This window comes from Sceloporus occidentalis, unplaced genomic scaffold, assembly GCF_023333645.1.
Source record: "Sceloporus occidentalis isolate IW3139 unplaced genomic scaffold, rSceOcc1.0.p SCAF_7, whole genome shotgun sequence".
Classification (NCBI taxonomy): domain Eukaryota; kingdom Metazoa; phylum Chordata; class Lepidosauria; order Squamata; family Phrynosomatidae; genus Sceloporus; species Sceloporus occidentalis.
Window position 1 is genome coordinate 28051088 of NW_028316987.1, and position 22048 is coordinate 28073135.

Below are 22048 nucleotides of genomic sequence, written 5' to 3' on the forward strand. Positions count from 1 at the left end.
ACAGAGAGTCTGTGAACATTTAGAAGGCAATTCCATAATCACAAAAACTCAACATGGGTTTCAGAGAAACAAGTCATGCCAGACAAATCTAATCTCTTTCTTTGATAAAATTACCAGCTTGGTAGATGAAGGGAATGCTGTGGATATAGTATATCTTGATTTTAGTAAGGCCTTTGACAAGGTTTTCCATGACATTCTTGCAAACAAGCTTGTAATATGTGGACTAGACAAGGTAACTGTTACATGGATTTGTAACTGGTTGACCGGCCGAACCCAAAGGGTGCTCAACAATGGCAACTTTTCATCCTGGAGAGAAGTGACCAGTGGGGTCCCACAGGGCTCTGTCCTGGGCCCAGTGTTATTCAACATCTTTATCAGTGACCTGGATGACAGAATTGGGAGCATACTTATCAAATTTGCAGATGACACCAAATTAGGAGGAATAGCTAATACCCCCGAGGACAGGATCAAGATTCAAAATGACCTGAATAGACTAGAAAGCTGGGCCAAAGCTAACAAAATGAAATTCAACATGGAGAAATGTAAGGTATTGCACTTAGGGTGGAAAAATAAAATGCACAAATATAGGATTGGGGACACCTGGCTGAATGAAACTACGTGTGAAAGGGATCTAGGAGTCCAAGTAGACCACAAGTTGAACATGAGAGAACAGTGTGATGCGGCAGCTAAAAAGGCCAATGCAATTTTAGGCTGCATCAATAAAATATAGTGTCTAGATCAAGAGAAGTAATAGTGCCACTGTATTCTGCTTTGGTCAGGCCCCACCTAGAATACAGTGCGCCCACGCCATACGCGGGCGCACCATACGCGGACTTGAGTGTACGTGCTAAAGCTGCGGCGCGCGTGCGGGGCGAAGGGGCGGCGCGACCCATTCAATAAATGGGCGCGCGCGCCCGTTGTGCCCCGCTCGCGCCCGCACCGCCGGGCACAAACTCCATTGTTTCCAATGGGGCTCGAGCATAGGCCGAATTCACCTTACGCGGAGGGATCCTGAACGGATCCCCCGCATAAGGCGAGGACGCACTGTATTGTGTCCAGTTCTGGGCACCACAATTCAAAAAGGACATTGAGAAACTGGGGCGTGTCCAAAGGAGGGCGACAAAAATGGTGAGGGGTCTGGAAACCATGCCCTATGAGGAATGACTTAGGGAGCTGGGGATGTTTAGCCTGGAGAAAAGAAGGTTAAGAGGTGATATGATAGCCCTGTTTAAATATTTGAAGGGATGTCATATTGAGGAGGGAACAAGCTTGTTTTCTGCTGCTCCAGAGACTAGGACCTGAAGCAATGGATGCAAAGTGCAGGTAAAGAGATTCCATCTCAACATTAGGAGGAACTTCCTGACAGTAAGGGCTGTTCGACAGTGGAACGCACTCCCTCAGAGGGTGATAGAGTCTCCTTCCTTGGAGGTCTTTAAAGAGAGGCTGGATGGCCATCTGTCAGGGATGCTTTGATTTGGATTTCCTGCATGGCAGGGGGTTGGACTGGATGGCCCTAGTGGTCTCTTCCAACTCTACGATTCTATGATTCTATGATTCTAAATCCTGGTCAAGGATTGATTTTTTCCTAACATCTTCCCATCTTTGCTCAAGAGTTAATAAATTTGAAATATTACTCAAAATGTGGTCAGACCATAATTCTGTGATGATGAAGATGGAATCAGGTAAAAAAGAATTTCATTGGAGACTTAATGTGAATCTATTGAAAAATCAAAAATTAATAGATGAAACAGTATAGAAGAAATTGAATTTTTCTTTAAGGAAAACCTGGAGAAGGAAGTACCGAATCGGAATTGTATGGGATTCTTTTAAGGCAGTGATGAGAGGATATTGGATTTAAAAAGTTACTGAAATTAAAAAGAACAAGGAAAAAATGGTCTACAAGTTAAAAATTGAAATTTTAAAGAGAGAAAACTCTAAAATTAACCCCAGTGATGAAGACAAAATAAAAAAGATTCAAATTCTACAAAAACAGTTATCACAAATTACAATAGAAGAGATAGAAAGAAAAATAAGATATACCAAGCAAAATTCTTTTGAAAATGCAAACAAGCCTGGAAAGATGTTAGCATATTTACTAAGGAAAGAAAGAGCAAAAGAACAATTACAAAAATAAAAATGGGAGATCAATTAACAACAGAAACAAACAAAATACAGCAAATGTGCCGAAGCTTCTTTCAAAATTTATACAAAGACCAATCTAGTAACTAAAATAAAAAAATTAAAAAAAAATCACACATTTCCTCGACAGATGTAAGATAATGAAATTATCAGAAGAACAAAGAGAAAAATTAAATAAACCTGTAACAGTAGAAGAATTAATATTAGCAATCAAACATGGAAAACCAGGGAAAGCTCCAGGTCCAGACGGATTCCCCATAGAATTTTATAAATCTTTTTTTACAGCCGATACTTAAACCATTATTGAAAATAATGAATGGAATTATAGAAGAAGATATACCTCCAACATGTATATTCTCAAATTTAACAGTCATACCCAAAGAAAATAAGGACATAATGGAAGCAGCAAATTATAGGCCCATATCGCTTTTAAATTGTGATTATAAGATATTTATGTCAATTGTGGCCGATAGATTAAAAGGAATCTTATGTGATTATATATTAAACCTAATTGAATACCATGTAAAAAACATTGATAAACCTCTACAATTAATATTTTTTGACGCCAAGAAGGCTTTTGACAAAGTAAGCTGGGTGTTTATAAAAGAAGTACTAAAGAAAATGGAAATTGGCACAAATTTCATAACATGGATAGACAAAATATATAACAAACAAGAAGCAAACATAATAATAAATGGATCTAAGACAAAGAATTTTAATATACAATCTGGAATGTGTCAAGGCTGTCAGCTCTCTCCACTATTGTTCCTACTAACTTTTGAAATATTATTATTGCAAATAAGAGAGGAAAAGAAGATCAAAGGAGTGAAAATTAAAGGATGGGAATATAAAGTGAGTGTATTCACAGATGACCTAGCGATCTCTTTAAGTAATCCGACAGAAGATCTAGACTTGCTTATAAACAAGTTAGAAGAATTCGGAGAAGTTTCAGGTTTTAAAGTTAATAGAGGCAAAACCCAAATGTTAGCAATGAATCTGTTAGAAAAGGATAAACAAGAGATTAGGGACAAAACAGGATTCCAGTTGACAGAAAAAGTTATGTACTTGGGAATTGAAGTAACAACGGAAAATGTAGAATTATACAAGAATAACTATGAGAGAGTATGGAGGAAGGTGAAAAGTGAAATGAATAGATGGAATACATTAAGAATTTCTTGGCTGGGGAAAATTTCGGTGATCAAAATGATGATATTACCCAAGATGATTTATTTATATCAAAATTTACCAATTATTACAAACAAAATTCCCTTTAAAACATGGAACAAGGATCTTACTAACTTTATTTGGAATAACAGAAAGTCCAGAATAAGAATGAAACTTCTAACTGATGCTATAGAAAGAGGGGGAGTGGCATTGCCAAATTTTAAAATGTATTATGAAGCATCGGTAATGAGTTGGATATTAGACTGGATGAGACTCAAGAAAAATAAGATAACTAATTTGGAAAGTGCAGATTTGATATTCGGCCTTCATGGATACTTGCTATATGATAAAAACAAAGCCAATTGAGAAGTAAACAATCACTATATAAGATCATTATTACACGTGTGGCAGAAACTTAAAGATAATTGGTTTAACAAGATACCACTATGGACATCAATTAACGAGGCACACTTTAAAAACGAAAAAATGTTGTGAAAAATGGCCTACATATGAGGATATTACAAAAATGGAAGAGGGTCAGAGAAAATTAAAAACCGAATTGGAATTAAATAATGAAGGATTTAAATGTAGTTGGTTTTTATATAGAAGACTAAAAGAAAGATTCTTGATGGATAAAAGAACAGAAGGAATTGGGAAAGGAGATGTGGAAATGGAGAAAATAATCAAAGAAGAAGGAAAACATGAAATTTCTCGTTTGTATAAGATCTTGCTCCAGCGGGATTTAGACTAAGAAGTGATTAAAAAATGTATGATTGATTGGACAAAAGACATGGGACAAAGTATTGCTTTATCTCAATGGGAAAGAAACTGGAAGAAACGAATGAAGTATACAAATAATTATGGCTTAAGAGAAAATTTAGTAAAAATGCAATATAGATGGCATTTGACACCACAAGTACTGGCTAAGATGGATAAAAAATGTAAAAATGTCTGTTGGAAGTGTGAAATGGAGGTGGGTTCCTGTTACCATTGTTGGTGGACATGCAAAGAAGCAAAAAAGGTTTTGGACAGTTATTCATAAAACAATGTTAGAAATATTACAAGTAAATTATATTGAAGTTATATTTACTGAGTATGATAGAGTAAGAGCAATTGGAACGGAAATATGGTAAATTAATATTTTATATGGTTTGTGCCGCCAAGATAGTCTATGCTAGTATGTGAAAAAATAAGGAAATCCCGAATTTAAATCAATGGTTGTTAAAATTGTGCGAGTACATGGAAATGGACAATTTAACAATGATGAAGAAAAACAAGACGAAACAAGATTTTTGTAAAACCTGGGAACCGCTGGTTAATTTCATGAAAGAAAAAATATGCTGTAATTTTATTTGAAGAGTAGAAATACTTTATAAAGGATTGATTAAAAAATCACAATACAGTCAACTCTATAAACTACTACGGACGGATAATATAAGTGAAATAAATATATTTTTAAAGAACTTTAAGACAATTGATAGACATTTACTCCACTAGGAGAGTAACAAGATAGAGATAAAGACAGCTGAAAGTAGTAGATAGATAAAGAACTGAAGAGATATTAAAAGGAAGTACATGGGATATTATTTGAACGTAATGATATACATGTCACCACGCAACAGCTACACCACTCATGTGAGGAGGAAAGAGTTGCCAATTGCCTAGGTGAGTCTCCTGTTTCCAAATGATGGAGATTCAGGCTTGCAAGTCCAGGTCAGGAATAGAGAATTTATAAACTGAAGGTTTCAATTTTTTATTATTTGCATCACAGTGGCACTTATTAACATCAGCAGGAAGAGACCCTTGCTTTTTGAGTATCACTTTTGGATATCCTATGCAGGTTTATCCTCCTACGCTGCAGGAAAAAGGAACATGGGAATTTGCTTTGATATATTTGTGTTCTGCAATAGCTAGAAAATAGCCTTTCTTCCTTGGAGAGATTGCTTCTTGCTCCTGGATCGGGTTTTGCATTGCATTGACATACTAGTATGTCATGATAATTCTTGGTTACTGTTTCCAAGTCAAAACCTTAGTCCCATGTTTCTAGGGGTTTTGAGGAGTGTTCTTTTATAGTGTCCACTGTGGCCTTCTCAGACTGGAAGCAGGTTAATTAACTAAGAATGTATTTCAAGCCTGATTTATTATTTATCAGTGTAAGGAGCAACCCATTTCAGGGTGTCCTCCAACCATTACAGAATACAGATGTATCACAGTGGGAAGGAAATACGAGGAAACTGAAATGAAAAGCTACTAGTAATGAATATGAATGATTATCTTAACAATTGTTGTTTAACAGAAGTATGATATAAGCAAACTTGAAAGACGAGGTAGACAGTTGCTGCATTGAACAAAGGTTGAATTTGATGGCTGTAATTCTAATGTTTTAATATTAATTTTGTAATGTTCTAATTTATGTGTTTTAATTTTATTTTATGCTATTTTTAACTTAAGGTCTAATGTTTTAATATTATTTAATTTTTTAAACTTTTTAAATTATTTCTTTAGTTTTATCTTTTTAAATTATTGTAAGCTGCTTTGAATCCCATCTTGGAAGAAAGGTGGGATATAAATTCAATAATTTATATTCAATAAATAAAAAACTGTAAGCTGCCTTGACTCCCACTCCAGGAGAAAGACAGGTTATAACTTAAATGATGGATGAAACCTGTGGATTTGAATAGGCTTTCAGTGAAGGCTTTCAAAGTGTTTGCTTCACCTCACATGGGGGGGGGGGGGGGGGAAGGAGATCTGTATTGCCTCCCAACTATTATCTGTTAATTGTCACTATTTAGGCAATTCTTAGGCTCATACATACCTTTCAATGTTTTCTTTTTTTCATTTTCTAGTTCATCTGAAGAAAAAAAATCACCTCGTAGCTATACAAACAATCACCCTCTTTTCAGTCGTAAACGGAGAAATGAACAGGTCCCATGCCTGTCCAAGAGTAAGTCCAGTGTCTGTTAATTGTAATGGGTTAGCGCAAACCCAAGTAAACTGAGTCTCATTTGTTTCAGTGGGCTGGATTCTGTGACTGTGGAGGGTTAGGGTTTCCACCATCTCTCTCTTAATCCATCACAGATAAGTCCAACTTCTGAGTGAACATTCAAAGGATCAGCATTCAATTATATACACACACACCACAGAAATAAGGGATAACTTTCCAAGTTTGGTTACCACTATAAGAGTAAGTTTTCCTATTGTTAGGATTTAGTAAACCAAATTGCAAAATACAGTGCGCCTGCGCCATATGTGGCTCTCAGCTTATGCTGAAGCTACGGCCGGGAGGAAACAATGGCATGTGTGCCTGTGGTGCAGGTGCTGTTGCACGGGCCCCATTGTTTTTAATGGGGCTCAAGCATATGCATTTCCCCCCTTATGTGGGGATGGTGGTGTCCAGAATGGATCCTCCTTGTAAGGGAAGGACCCACTGTATATTCCAACAATTTTCATTAATGTATCAGTAATTTATGAGGTGGGCAAAATGTAATACTTCTTCATGGTCTCTGTGACTCACACGCTGGGGTGTTCTGCACCTGTGCAGTAGATCTTTGGAATCTTCTGGACTAGAAATGTTAACTTTTTGATGGTAGCTCCACCCATTTCAGCAATATCCCTTCCTGTTCCCACTCATTTACCTTAGTTTCTTTTTTTTTCCTGCCATGTGAATGGCATCAAATGAACCTCTGTCTGAGTATTTTTGCTTTCTCTTAATGGTTTTTAACTTCACATTGTTCAACTACGTCTCTTTTCATCTCTCTGTGATGGACTGATTTGGAACAGTTGACTATTCTTTGCTTTGCTCCATTATTCCCACTTTGAATAAGCTCAGTTTGGCGTGGACAGTTTATTTGGATTTCGATGTTGTCCTCATCCTCCTTTAAGAGGCATTTGGATTGTGGGGATAAATTATTGGGCAGGGATGATAATGCACCTTGCCTTTTATGTCTGGTGAAGTGCATAGTGTTCACATGTGCCCATATTGCAAGGCTTTTACACCTCAGGCATGCAAGAACTGCAAGTCCTGTTTGAAAGCTCTTCTGTGTGAGCAAGCTTTTGAGACAGATGAATTTTTAATATTAACATTCCTACTATAGGTTTATAGAAATGGCTGTACTGTGGATGTAGAAAAGAGCTTTCTGGAGTCAAGGTTGTGTGTGTGTGTGTGAGAGAAAAGTGCTGAACAGGATTTGCAGTAAGATGTTTAGAGAACAAGTTGACCTTTGCAAGCATTAAGGCAACTAGCTTGGTTTGAAAGCCAAAACAATTAGGAAGAACATCCTTAACGGGGGAAATAACACATAGAGTGATAGAGTGATGGAAGATTCTAAATGAATCAAAAATATATTTTAATGTATTCACAGTTCTGTGTCCTGGTTTTGGTACGTTTTTGTACGTTTGCACTTTGAACCAGCCAATAGAATACATTGTTAGGGACCTCATTGTTGTAATTACCTATATGAACAGCCATTTTCTTTGCTTCTGGGCCTCAGTTTTTGGAACTTTGAATTCCACAGGGGAAATTTTTCCTTTGCTGGCATTTGGAATAAACGTTGAATTCTCAGCACATTTTTCTGGGTCCTCTTGTCACCTTGCTTCGTCAGACCTGTAACTTAGTGAGAGAAAGTCTTGGTTCCTGAGATTTCTTTAACACTTTGAAACCTTCTCAGTCCACCTAAGTTGACTCTGGGCCCAAAGATTCAGGCATACATTGATCAGCAAAATGGCTTGCTGATGCCAATCTTGCTCAGTCAGTTAAATGAGATAAATCTTCTGTGGTTCTGACTGTGGATTTGAGGGCATCAGTACCACTACCTCGGGTTTGAATGCCTCCAAAATATCAGGGTTGAATGTTACACTGGACCACCTAGGAGACCATTCCTGTGACACCAGACCATTCACTGGAGACTAAGCTAACTTCTGCTCACCTGTCTGAAAATTAGAGACAAAAGAAAAGGAAAGACAAGGGTTCAAGTAAAACAGAGGCCCTTCCTATGGACAGTCGCGATAACTCTGTGGTGTTGACTTGCCCAAGTGCAATGATATCAGAGGAGCCTCCAATGTGACCAGCTACTGAATCTCTGAATATTGTTCCAATTCCTCCCAGTACAGGGACTCAAGGTGACTAACTAATATGTAACCAAGCCATGTACCACCATGGCCAGATCTGACTTCTCCAGGAATGGGTGCAGCTGTTGCATGAGTTTTAGCTGTGCAAAGGCAATCCTGGTAACCACTGATACCTGGGCTTCAAGGCTCAGCGCTGAATCCAGAAGTACTTGCAAACTATGAACCTAAGGTTTCAGGGGGAGTGTAGCCCCATCTAACACAGATAGGTAGATCTTGGATTTGACCACACCAGTGGTCCCGTTTGGCACTCAAGGGGCCTCTCAACAGGAGCAAGTAGTTATTTATGTATGGCATGCTCAAGGATGTATGGCCTTCTCCAATTCGTTCTCCTCCTCAACACCAATGGGCTGTTCCAGTTTCTTCATCCTCCTCCTCAAGATCTTGTTTACCAATCCATAACAGATCTGAGTGCCAGTGTTCCTCTAGATGTAGATCAACAAAGCGTGTTTTTTCATGAGGACTCTAGGTAAAGACTCTACACATGACATTATGAGGACTGTAGCTGATAATAATCCCCCCTATTGCCCAGGACTGTAGCTGACCACAGAGGACTTACACAAATGTCCTGCTGCCCAGGACATTTTGAGAACTGTAGTGCCACTATATTCCACTCTGTTCAGGCCCCATCTGGAATATTGTGTCCAGTTTTGGGCACCACAATTTAAAAAGAATGTTGCGAAACTGGAGCGTGTCCAAAGGAGGGTGACTACAATGGTGAAGGGTCTGGAAACCATGCCCTATGAGAAACAGCTTAGGGAGCTGGGGATGTTTAGCCTGGAGAAGTGCTGGTTAAGAGGTGATATGATAGCCCTGTTTAAATTCTTGAAGGGATGTCATATTGAGGAGGGAGCAAGCTTGTTTTCTGCTGCTCCAGAGACTAGAACCCGGAGCAATGGATGCAAGCTACAGGAAAAGAGATTCCACCTCAACATTAGGAGGAACTTCCTGACAGTAAGGGATGTTCGACAATGGAACACACTTTCTCAGAGTGTAGTGGAGTCCTCACTCCTTGGAGGTCTTCAAACGGAGGCTGGATGGCCATCTGACGGGGATGCTTTGATCTGGATTTCCTGCATGGCAGGGGGTTGGACTGGATGGCCCTTGCGGTCTCTTCCGGCTCTATGATTCTATGAAATTCAAAGATATTTCCCCAACAGGGATGTTCCTCAACACTCTTTACAACATTCTTCTTCAGTAAATTTCATCCTTTCTGGAGAAAGGTGCCATTGAACCTGTCCCTGCCACTGCAACACACTGGGGATTTTTCTTCTAACAAATCCACCCAAAGTGGATCAAAAACATTCAGGGAACAAGCTTGAAGTGGTCAAAATCAGTGGGGCATCAAGGCAGTCCCATCCAGGATTTCAGAGGACTCAACTCATAGAGTGTCTACAAACACTTTGTTGTCATTTCTACTGTTGCTGGATGCAGGGTTTTAACTTGGACTGCATATTTTCATCACATTGCAGTGGAGGGATAGCCTTCCTGTTCCGTGTTCTACTGTTAGGACTGTCCACAGCACCAAGAACTTTCAGAAAGTGCTTATCAGTGGTTGTAGCCTGGTTGAGACAGGGAGAGATTGTAATTTTCCCATATATGGATGACTGGCTCCTTGTTGCACCAGTGAATCACAACTGGAATGGCACATCAAGCACACCTGCCTTCTCCTCAAATCTCTGGGACTTGTAGTCAACTACAATAGCTTCCACCTATTGTTTCATAACAATAGCAAGTACATTTCTATACTGCTTCTCAGTGAACTAGCACTCCCTAAGTGGTTAATAATGTGTTAATAATGTGTAAGTCAATTGCTCCCAACAAGCTGGCTACTCATTTTATCGACCAATGAAAGGATAAGTGGACCTTGAGGCTCTTCTCTAGGATCAAATTTACAACATTATGGTTGCAGTACCCGCATTTAACCATTGCACCACCACGGCTCCCTACAATAGGGGCAGTTCTGAACTCCACTACAGCCAGAGCTAGAGGACAGATTTTGTTCAAATTGTCCTACACTGTTGGAAATCTTGGCATCTCCTGGCTCAATGAGCCTAGATACTTCTCGGCCATATGGCTTTGAACACCACAGTGACTGCCTTGATGATGCCCCAATGTTTTTCATCCATTTTGGGTTCCACCCAGCATGATGCTCATGATGGCAAGACATCCATTGCTCACTGGGATGGTGGTTGAATCCAACCAATGTTTATACAGTCCACCCTTTTTTTTTATGTGGGGATCTGTTCCGCCCCCCCCCCCCACGTAAAAAAAAAGGCGTATGCTCGAGCCCCATTGAAAGTAATGAGGCTCGTGCAGCGGTGCATGCGCACCTTAGATGCGCACCCCATTCAGATGAATGGGATGTGCTGCCCCTTGCACCCTGCACACTCGCTTGCGGCTCCCTCGCAGCTATCAGCATATGCTGAAAGCTGCGTATAATGCAGCTAAGTATAATGTGGGCGCACTGTATGGGCATGCCCTTTTTACTGAGCCAAACTCTTTTAGCCATAGCATCAGGTGCTTCTCTTCGAGACTGAGGTGCACATGTTGGAAGCCTTGGTGGCTGAGGCAGCCTTGGTTCATGACCCTATTTCACCTGTGTCAACAGACATATCTCTGATTTCAGTTGTGGCCAAATCTCCTCACAATACACAACAGTCAGGTTCAACATCCGGACCTAGAAACCCTGCTCCTGACAGCTTGGAGGATTCAAGCCTAATTAACTTACTTGACTCATAGAATCATAGAGTTGGAAGAGACCACAAGGGCCATCCAGTCCAACCCCTGCCATGCAGGAACTCTCAATCTAAGCATCCTCGACAGATGGCCATCTAGCCTCTGTTTAAAGATCTCCAGGGAAGGAGACTCTACTACACTCCGAGGGAGTGTGTTCCACTGTCAAACAGCCCTTACTGTCAGGAAGTTCCTCCTAATGTTGAGGTTGCATCCATTGTTCCGGGTCTTGTTTTCTGGAGCAGCAGAAAACAAGCTTGCTCCCTCCTCAATATGACTCCATTCTGCAGGTCTTGGAAGTGGCACATTGACCTTCCACATGGAGGTCGTACTTGTACAAGTGGAACAGGTTCATAGTCTTCCTGTCATCAAAAGGATTTTCACCATACCAAACAAGTTCTGAACACATTGTCAAGTGCCTCCTTTCCCTTGTGGAAATGGGACTTTCTCTGTCATCACTGCACTGCTACCTGTTGGCTATCTTCTTCCACTGGCAGGAGCAGGGCTTCTCATCTTGTTTTCAGACCCTCCTGATTCATTGTTTCCTTAAAGGCTATGTGAATTTACATCCTCCAGTATTGGGAACGACTTCAGCTTGGAGCCTCAAAATGATGTTCTAATTGTTGCGTAGACCATTTGAACCCATGGTGTCTTGTGACCCATGTCTACTTATCTGTAAGATGGCCTTCTTAGTTGTGGTAACTTCTGCCAGAAGGGCAAGTGAACTTCGTGTTCTAAGAGTCTATCCTCCCTATCTCCATTTTCACTGTGGCAAAGATATTCTTTGCTCTTCTTACACAGGGTGGTTTTGGCATTCCACTTGAACCAAGATATTATTTTACCTGGCTTCACTCAGAGGCCAGTGTCTGAACTTGATTGTCCAAAAGGTGGAAGAGGCAGCAAGGGGGTCAGCTATTTTACATCTGATTCTAACCATCTAGGATGACCTGGTTAATAGGGTGCAAGTGGTGGGATCATTAGGTGGAAGTGACCATGTTCTCCTGGAGTTTGTTATACAGTGGAAAGGAGAAGCCAGGCATAGTCAGACACATATTCTAGACTTTAGGAGAGCTGATTTCAATACATTTACAGAAATGCTGGGGAGAATCCCATGGTCAGGTATATTAAAAGAGAAGGGAGTCCAAGATGGATGGGAGTTTGTCAAAAGGGAGATACTGAAGGCAAAATTAAAACAGTTCCAGTGAGGAAAATGAAAAATGGGTGTCTCAAGAAACCAGGATGGATGACTAAGGAACATTCAACTGAGCTAATTTTTAAATGGAACATGTACAAGAAATGGAAAAATGGGGAAATCACCAGAGGAATTCAAACAAATAGCTAGCACATGTAGGGGTAAAGTCAGAAAAGCTAAAGCACAGAATGAACTCAGGCTTGCTAGAGAGGTTAAGAACAACAAAAAGGGCTTTTCTGGATATGTCCGCAACAAAAGGAAGAAGAAGGAAACGGTAGGGCCACTGCGTGCAGAAGATGGCAAAATGCTAACAGGGGACAGAGAAAAGACAGAATTATTCAACACCTTCTTTGCCTCAGTCTTCTCAGAAAAGGCAAAGGGAACTCAACCTGAGGATAATGGAGCAGAGGACAGAAAAGAGGAATTTCAGAATAAGCAAAGAGATAGTACAGGAATAGTACAGGAATATAAGTCTCCAGGACCAGATGAACTACATCCAAGAGCTGGCAAAAGAGCTGGCAAATGTAATATCGGAACCATTGGCAATAATCTTTGAGAACTCCCAGAGAACAGGACAAGTGCCAGCAGACTGGAGGAGGGCAAATGTTGTCCCCATCTTCAAAAAGGGGAAAAAAGAGGATCCCAACAATTATCGTCCAGTTAGTCTGACGTCAATACCAGGAAAATTCTGGAGCAGATCATTAAACAGAGAGTCTGTGAACATCTAGAAGGCAATTCCATAATCACAAAAAGTCAACATGGATTTCAGAAAAACAAGTCATGCCAGACTAATCTGATCTCTTTTTTTGATAAAATTACCAGCTTGGTAGATGAAGGGAATGCTGTAGATATAATACAGTGCGCCCACGTTATGCTCAAAGCTTGTGGGAGTGCTCGGGGCGCAAGGGGCGGCGCATCCCATTCGCATGAATGGGGCGTGCTCCTGTGGCATGCTCCCCGCGCGCCATCTCTGGGTCGTTGTGGGCACAAGCCCCATTCGTTTGAATGGGGCTTGAGCATCCGTGTTTTTTCTCTTATGCTGGGGGAGGAGTCCAGAACAGATCCCCTGCGTAAGAGAAGGGTGGACTGTATATTTTGATTTCATTAAGACCTTTGACAAGGTTCCCCATTACATTCTTGCAAACAGGCTGGTAAAATGTGGGCTAGACAAAGTAACTGTTACATGGATTAGTAATTGGTTGACCGTGCAAACCCAAAGGGTACTCAACAGTGGCTTCTTTTCATCCTGGAGAGAAGTGACCAGTGGGATACCACAGGGTTTGTCCTGGGCTCAGTGCTATTCAACATTTTTATTAGTGACTTGGATGACAGAATTGGGGGCATACTTAGCAAATTTGCAGATGACACCAAATTAGGAGGAGTAGCTAAGACAGGATCAAAATTCAAAATGACCTGAATTGGCTAGGAAGCTGGGCCAAAGCTAACAAAATGAATTTCAACATGGAGAAATGTAAGGTACTGCACTTAGGGTGGAAAAACGAAATGCATTGATATAGGCTGGGGGACACCTGGCTGAATGAGACTACATGTGAAAGGGATCTAGGAGTTCAGGTAGATCACAAGTTGAACATGAGTCAACAGTGCGATGTGGCAGCTAAAAAGGCCAATACGATTTTAGGCTGCATTAATAGTAGTATACTGTCTAGGTCAAGAGAAATAATAGTGCCACTATATTCTGCTTTGGTCAGGCCCCGCCTGGAATACTGTGTCCAGTTCTCGGCACCACAATTCAAAAAGGATATTGAAAAACTGGAGCGTGTCCAAAGGAGGGCGACTAAAGTGGTGAAGGGTCTTGAAACCATGCCCTATGAGGAACGACTTAGGGAGCTCAGGATGTTTAGCCTGGAGAAGATAAGGTTAAGAGGTGATATGATAGCCCTGTTTAAATACTTAAAGGGATGCCATATTGAGGAGGGAGCAAGCATGTTTTCTGCTGCTCCAGAGAACAGGACATAGAACAATGGATGCAAAGTGCAGGAAAAGAGATTCCACCTCAACATTAGGAGGAACTTCCTGATACTAAGGGCTGTTCGACCCTGGAACACACTTCCTTGGAATGTGGTGAAGTCTTCCTCCTTGGAGGTCTTTCTACAGAGGCTGGATGGCCATCTGTCGGGGATGCTTTGACTGAGAGTTCCTGCATAGCAAGGGGTTGGACTGGATGACCCTTGTGGTCCCTTCCTAGTGCTCTAGATGTGTGAAGAGCTGTTGCTTCCTACACAAACAATATGCCGCCTTCGAGGCATATGACTAGGCTCTTTGTGTGCTACTCCACTTTTAAATTGGGTGGACCAGTACTGCCACAGCATTTCTTGAGTTGGGTAGCCTTGACAATCTATCTGGCCTATGAGATAGTGAAGAAAGAATCTCTTCCTCTAATTGAGGCCCATTCTATATGGATGATAGTTGCCTTTTCAACATTTCTGACTGGTGTTTCTCTAGAGGATCTTTGCAGAGTTGCTGTCTAGTCCCAGCCATTAACTTTTATTTCCCACTATAGGCTGGACACCAGGGCCAGATCAGATGCCGCCTTTGGTAGGGCTGTCTTACTCTCCAGTTTGAAATAAACTTCTGATCTCATGAGTGTGGGTAAAGGTTTGTTAAATGTTGTATAATAAATTTGGGGGTTTTACAACCTTTTTTGTTTTGTTGAATGACACTTCCACCTCAAAGCTCCCATCTCCAATTGTGGATAGCTTGTATAGCAGAGGCAGAACACCCCAGTATGTGAGTTCACAGATAAGCACTCAAAGAACCACAGTTAAGGTATGCAACCTGTTCTTCACAAGTCAGCCCTCAACAACTCAAATTAATAACAAAGTTTTTGTGCCACCTATTAAAGGTTTGTAAGGAACATTTTTCAAAACAGGAACTGACCATTTAGCCACTTCAGGTTTTTTTTAAAAGACCTTTAAAAGACCAGGGAAAGGATAAAACATGTTATTGCATCCATGCAAGGGAATGACTGGCATTCTTAGACAAAAAATTTAAAAAAAAAGAAAGAAAAAGAAACAAAAAGAAAAAAGGTGTGTGTGTGTTGGATCAGGATGCTGCAGAATTTTCTAATTTGGTAGAGGTATTCTTTGGAACTCTATAAATTGCGATTCAGCAAAAATTAAACTCATTCAATTTTTTTCTGCTGTATATACTCATGTATAAGTCTAGAAATTTAAGTTAAAAATTGACCCAAAAAACCTGAGTCGACTTATCCACAGGTCAATATAAGTACTGTACTTTAACTCATATATGTATATGTAACTATCCCCTGGTTAACGAAAAAGTTTGATCTGATCTGGAAGCACTCTATACTCTTATCCATCCAGCATTTAGTATGAACACAAATACTATGCCTGTAGGTTTTTTGGTATTGTATTTCTTTGCTTTGTCCTTTACATCCTTCATTACATGCCCCTAAATTTTACCCTCAAAGTATCCAAGGGCCATATCAAAATCCATAATTTTGGCTCCAAAACCTGCCCTTGACTTATACATGAGGTCGACCTATAGTTGAGTATATGTATACGGTAATTTCCTAGAACAGTTGCCAGCAAATTAATTTTATCCCCTGAAAAAATTAACCAAATTTCAACAAATGACACAATTCTGCCTAACATGTACTTTATAAAGTCATATAACTGTAAAATATTATTTAATTGTTCTTTTGTGTGTATTTCCCAGAAAGTATAGTCAGGCTGATTTGGAACTTGACAGTGCTAAGTGTAAAAGCTTCATCTTGCCTGGTCTACAGCATCTTAAGGTAAACTTGAAGAATAATCTTTTCTAAAGAATGAACTAGAAAATACAGCAAACTGTTCAAATTATATTTTTTCTTCTAAATAGAAATGTAAGAATATTGCTTCTCCAATTAGCATTACTTATAATTTATTTTTCAGTTTTGATATCTCTGTAGTGTGTATTAGAAATAATTTAAGAAAGTAATATATTGAGCAAGACAGCCTTAGAGGAACAACAGTAATTGTATGGTGCTAGCATTTTTTCTAATTAAATTTTTATTGCGTTTTTACAATAAAACACATAAAGTCTGTAGAACAGTGACAACAACAGCTAACTACAAGGGCCAAGATTATTTATCTGATGAATAGTTATTCTGCAGCAGAATAAAAAAAAAATTTTTTTTCCAGCAAGAGCCAGAGAGTCTGGTTTGTCAGGGTGTAGAATGTCCATCCAAAGATCCATCTGTGAAGCAGGATGTTCGATCCAGTGGGAGTGATGATTAACATAGTCAATTAATATTCAGTCTTCTTGAAATGTGTCAGTCCTTTTGTGTCCAATGCAAAACCTTGTTGTAGCAGACAGTTTCTCCATCAATCACATACCCCAAATTCTAGACCACCAGTTCTCAATGGAGAGGTCACCTGATTTCCAATATTTGGCTACTTCTACTCTGTCAGCAGTAATAAGAAAAATTATCAGTTTGCTATGTTTTAAGTTAGAATTACTTTTAATAAATACAGTCAGCCTGCACCATATGCGGACTTCCCTTATGCGGCTTTCAGCTTATGCTGAAGCCGCGGTACAATTAAATGAATGGTGCATGCACCCCATTGTTTTCAATGGCATGTGGGCATATGTGGTGGTGGTAGTGGTGGTGTCCAGAACAGATTCCGCACGTAAGGAAAGGGCTGACTGTATAGAAAGCAAAAGCAAAATTGGATAGAAATTTACAGTTTGATCAGTGATACATGAAATTTGATAAAGAACTGCATCCCAGAATTTTCTCACTTTAGGACATTCAATCCACATATGCATATAAGAGCCTATAGATTTATAACCCTTCCAGCAATCTGGAGAGAGCATTTTAACCATTTTAGACAGTGTTACAGATGTGAGATGCCACCTATGAATGGTTTTCAAAGTATTCTCCCTCACAGATTCTCCCTCACTGAATGGGATTTGTATGGGGTTGAAGACCAAATATGACCCCATGCAGTGCCTGAAATTGTGGTTTTCAATTCTCCTTGCCAAAATGAGTGCATATGTTGGCTTTTCCCATACATGTAATCCAAGTTTGTAGATAACTGCCACCACCCCTTTAGTATGAGATGTAGAGTACAAACAAAAGTTTTCAAAAAAGGAGAGTGGACATGGAGATTCTGCTGAGCCTAGGTGTGATGCAAAGGAAGCAGTTTGATGTACTTGAAACAGATAATGTTAGTTTGTTGTAGGGAAATTTTTATGGTAGTCGTGGGTTGTGGTAAACCACCAGAGAACAAGTCTAAGGTGCAGTAGACTCCACATCTTCTCAATATCCTTACTAGTGGGAAGTGAGCATCTAAGTGGCAGAGGATGCAAAAAAATAAAATAAAATAAAATAAAGGTTTAATGGCGGAATGGTCCAGAGCTAGTATGCGTTTCCATTTATGGCAGATGAGTAGAGAGCTAGATAAAACTGGCAAGTAAATTCAGTGGACTTCATATTATAAACTTCTAGATTTATCCATCTGCTAGCACTGGTGTCCTTAATTAACTGAATAGTTTGGCTGAGTTGGAAAGCCTGGAAATATAGTGCAATATCTGGGACTGCCAGACCACCGTTCTTGGAAGTGATGTGTCTAGTGGATTTGGGAAATCTAGGTCTCTTTTTATTGAAAATAAATTGATCAATTAATTTTGCCATTTCTTGAATCTCGATTGGGGAGGAGTCAGTGGGATTGTTTGAAACAGGAAAAAGAGTCAAGAGATCATGAACATCTTGTCTAATGCAATCCTGCCAAGGATGGAAAGATTTAAAGCTTTCAATTCTTTAGATTTATGTAGTATCCATGTGTCTACTGGGTTAAAATTTTGGGGTATGAGCTGCTGGGTGTCTTTCGTCATGATTATTCCCAAATAGAAAAACCTGAGGGACGAAGTTGCAAGCCCATTAGGTCCTGCCAGGATTTTTGCTGTGTTTAGAGCCATTAATGTGGATTTATTAAAGTTTTAGACCTGAATAACTACCAAAGGACTAAATTGTCCTTTTTAGAGACAGAAATAATCATTCTGGGCGTGATAAAAAAAAATCAACAGATCCTCAGCATATGGTGTTGGTTGATGATGCAAAGGCCAGTGATAGCAGCATTGTGCTAAATTATGTTAGCCAAGGACTCTATTGTCAGTGCAAATAGGAGGGGTGACAATGGGCATCCTTGTCTGGTGCCCCTGGAAAATGCAAAAGATGTTGAATCAAGGCCATTGACCAACACTATCACCTCAGATTTCTCATAGATAAGGCAAAGTGCTCCTATGAAGCAATCTCCAAATCCATTCCTTTGAAGACCCCCAAAGGAAATGGCTATTCGAACCTGTCAAAGGGTTTCAAAGCATCAAGCGAAAGTAAGGTTAGAGGAATCTTTGACTGGTTGGAATGGTGGATGATACTGAGTACCCTGTGCACTGGGTCTGCTAGGTGTCTGCCCGGCATGAAGCCCACTTGGTCAGGATCAATGTATTCCAAAATAAACTCATTTATTCTGGAGGCCATAATAGAGGTAAATATTTTTGCATCTTGATTAAGGAACGCAAGAGGATGGAAAGATTTAGTTTCTGGACATTCATCTTTGATTTTGTGGGAATGGAATTATTCGGGTTCTATGCCAATTTGTTGGCACAGGAGCATTATTAAGAATGGTGTTTAAAAGGGCAATAAAATAGGGTTGAAATTTGGTTAAATAACAATTTGTAAAAGTCACCTGAGAAGCCATCTGGGCCTGGACTCTTATTCTGTCTCAGCTTAAATATTGTCTTTTTGAGATCATCTGGGTGAATAGGTTTGTTTAACAGTAATTTATGAGAATCTTTGAGCTTCTTCAGATTTAGAGACTGTATTATTTATCAAATAGATTTAACTCTTAAAATAAATATTGCCATAGTTGCTTATACCTAAAAGTAGTGAGCAGAACATCAAGCCAAAGAGGATCTACTATTGTAGTTTGAGTGTTCAGTTAAACTGTGAGTATAGAGTTAAATATGAATAATGTTAACATTACATTTTGTCTCTTTGTTGTTTCTTAGAGGGAACTGTGATCAGAAAATTGGGTCTCGGGTGACCCTGTACCTGTTGCTTTTTGGTGAGCTTTTAGGGCTAAGAATAAGTCTAGGTTTTTCAATAAAAATTTTACATTCTTCTATGTGTAACAGCCTGTCTTGTTATATCCATATTCATTGTTGTGTGTCTTTCTGTCATTTCCAACTTACGGTGACCCTAAGATCTATTACAGAGTCTTCATGATAAGATTTGTTCAGAGCATGGATTGCCATTGCCTTTCTCTGAGGCTGACAGTGTGATATACCCAAGGTCACCAAGGTTTCCATGATATTTGAACCCTGATATCCCTGAGTCCTTATAACCATGTTTACAGGAACATTACTGTAGTCTCAGTGAATTAAAGGGAACTTAAAATATGAGTTATAAAGTCATAAAGATGAAAGGGACTTCATGGGCTATTGAGTCCAACCCCCTGTCAGTGCAGGATGTCCAGGTAAAGCATCCAAAACAGGTAGATGTCCAGACTCTTTTTTCAAAATGTCCAGAGAAGGAGATCCCACCACTCTCACTGTCAAGAAGTTCCTTCTAATGTTCAGTCAAAATCTACCCCCCCCCCCCGTAACTTCAAACCATTGGTCCTGATCCTACCCTCTGGAGCAGCAGAGAAAAAGCTTGCCTTTTCCTTTCTGTCAGCCTTTGAGCAGTCATGCTCAGTCTTCTCTTCACCAAGCTGAATTTTCCCAGCTCCTTCAACCTTTCCTCATATGTTTGATTCTTCATACTTCTTACCATCATTGTTACCCTTCTGTTAATCTGCTACAACTTGTCTACATCCTTCTTAAAATGAGGCACCTAGAACTGAATACAGTATTCCAGATGAACCTAACCAGTGCAGAATATGGTAGGACTATTATATCTTGTGATTTGGAAACCATGTTTCTATTAATGCAAGCTAAAACAGCATTCACATCTTTGCTGTAGCATTACACTGCTGGCTCAGGTTCAACATTATCTCATGGTTGTTTTTGTATGTAGTACCACTGAGCCATGTATCCCATATCCTATACCTGTGCATTTGGGTTTTGTGGGGTAAATGTAGAATTTTGCATTTGTGTCTACTGAATTTCTCTTTACTGTTTTCTGTCCAGTTTATTATCCTTTTCAATTCTTTTCCTGTTTTCCAATGAGTTAGTCACCCTTTCCAGTTTTGTGTCATCTGCAAATTTGATAAGGATTGCCTCCAGTTCCTAATCTGAGTCATTGATAAAAATGTTGAAGAGTAATGGCAATAGGCAGTAGGTTAACTAAGGCGCATTACAGATGCACCTAAAGTACGTACCGTGTACGTACTAGGGTTGCCCGGGGGCGTCTCTTCCAGACTCTCCCGGCCCTAGTACATACACGGTACGTACGAACTGGTTGCACCCATTCTAGATGGGTGCCGCCATTAGGATGTCACGAACACGCCACCTCCAAACGGGGCGGCACAGACATGACGTCCTCGCGCTGTGCGAGGGCACCTGGGGCGCTCTTTGCGCGGCCCCGGAAGGAGCTCCGAAATGGAGCTCCTTCTAGGATCTGCCTTAGAAAGCTGCGCCAGCAACGCAAGGCAGAAAGGGGCCAAGCGGCCCCTTTCTCCTCCTCCGTGCCACCGTCGGGTGTCCTTGGGGCATGAAGCCCCAAGGACACCCCTTTCCAGGCCACGGGGAAGCGGCCTTTTGCCGCTTCCCCGCGGCCTGGAAAGTGGCGGATTGGGGCCTCAGAGGCTGCTGCTATGGCAGCTGAGGCCCCGATCCAGTTGGGAAAGGGCTGGATACAGGCTGCCCCAAATGGGCAGTCTGTAACGCACCTAAGCAATTCCTGATTAAAACTCCCTATCAATCTTGATTTGATTTGTAACATTGGCCTTCCCAAGACTGGCCCTGCAGTTCCTAGTCTTGGATGCCTGCCATTCTTATCACAGCCCAAGGTCCCCCTTCAGAATTCCTCCTTGGATTTGAGGTTACAGGGTTTCCAGTTGATCTCACTGTAGTGCAGTGTGTCTGTTAAGTTTGTGTTCTTTATGATAAGCATGGTCACCCTTTGATTTATGGTTAAAGAAGACAGTCTGAGTCAGAGCTAACAAAATAACAGAATGAATGTGGTTTATTATATCATGTAGAAAAACGAATGCTTTAACAAGTTTCAGTCTTAATTTCAAACATTCAACCTGAGTTAAGTCAGACCTTGTCCTGCAGTCAATTCAGACAATCAGTACACATTCACTCCCTACTGATTCACCCTTGTGTCTCACTCAGTTGTCAACTCTCAACTCAGCTGTGTCTCCCTGCTGCTGCATGGAAGTAGACAGTTTTCTTTTTGAGAAAAAAACTGTATTGAGTAGTTCTGCCTTTTCATTGTGATCTGTTAGCATTTTGCCATCCTTATTGTACAGCTTCACTACTGTCTCTTTGGCCATTCCTTTGTATCTGAAAATCCTTTTTGGGGTCATTCCCACTTGGGGTATAATCCACATTCTGATCCGGCTCCACTCTGCTTCCTAAGTGATTCCCAAAAGGTCCCTCATTCTCACTATGAAAAGGGACCTTTTGTGGAATAGCTTTATTATTATTATTATTATTATTATTATTATTATTATTTTAGAAATATCATTCACAATATATACAGTATACAATTCTTTTACA

General features: G+C 40.2%; 1 protein-coding gene across 4 annotated transcripts in view; it reads left to right on the plus strand.

Moving 5' to 3' along the window:
• The window catches only part of SUN3 (Sad1 and UNC84 domain containing 3), a 149536-nt gene that overhangs the window by 22559 nt on the left and 104929 nt on the right, over window positions 1-22048 (plus strand). For all 4 annotated transcript variants that reach the window (XM_089532491.1, XM_089532490.1, XM_089532489.1 and 1 more), the window contains exons 3-5: window positions 6150-6247; window positions 16055-16133; window positions 19391-19446. In XM_089532491.1, the coding sequence (XP_089388617.1) occupies window positions 6150-6247; window positions 16055-16133; window positions 19391-19446 (233 nt within the window). The remainder of the gene's footprint in view (window positions 1-6149; window positions 6248-16054; window positions 16134-19390; window positions 19447-22048) is intronic.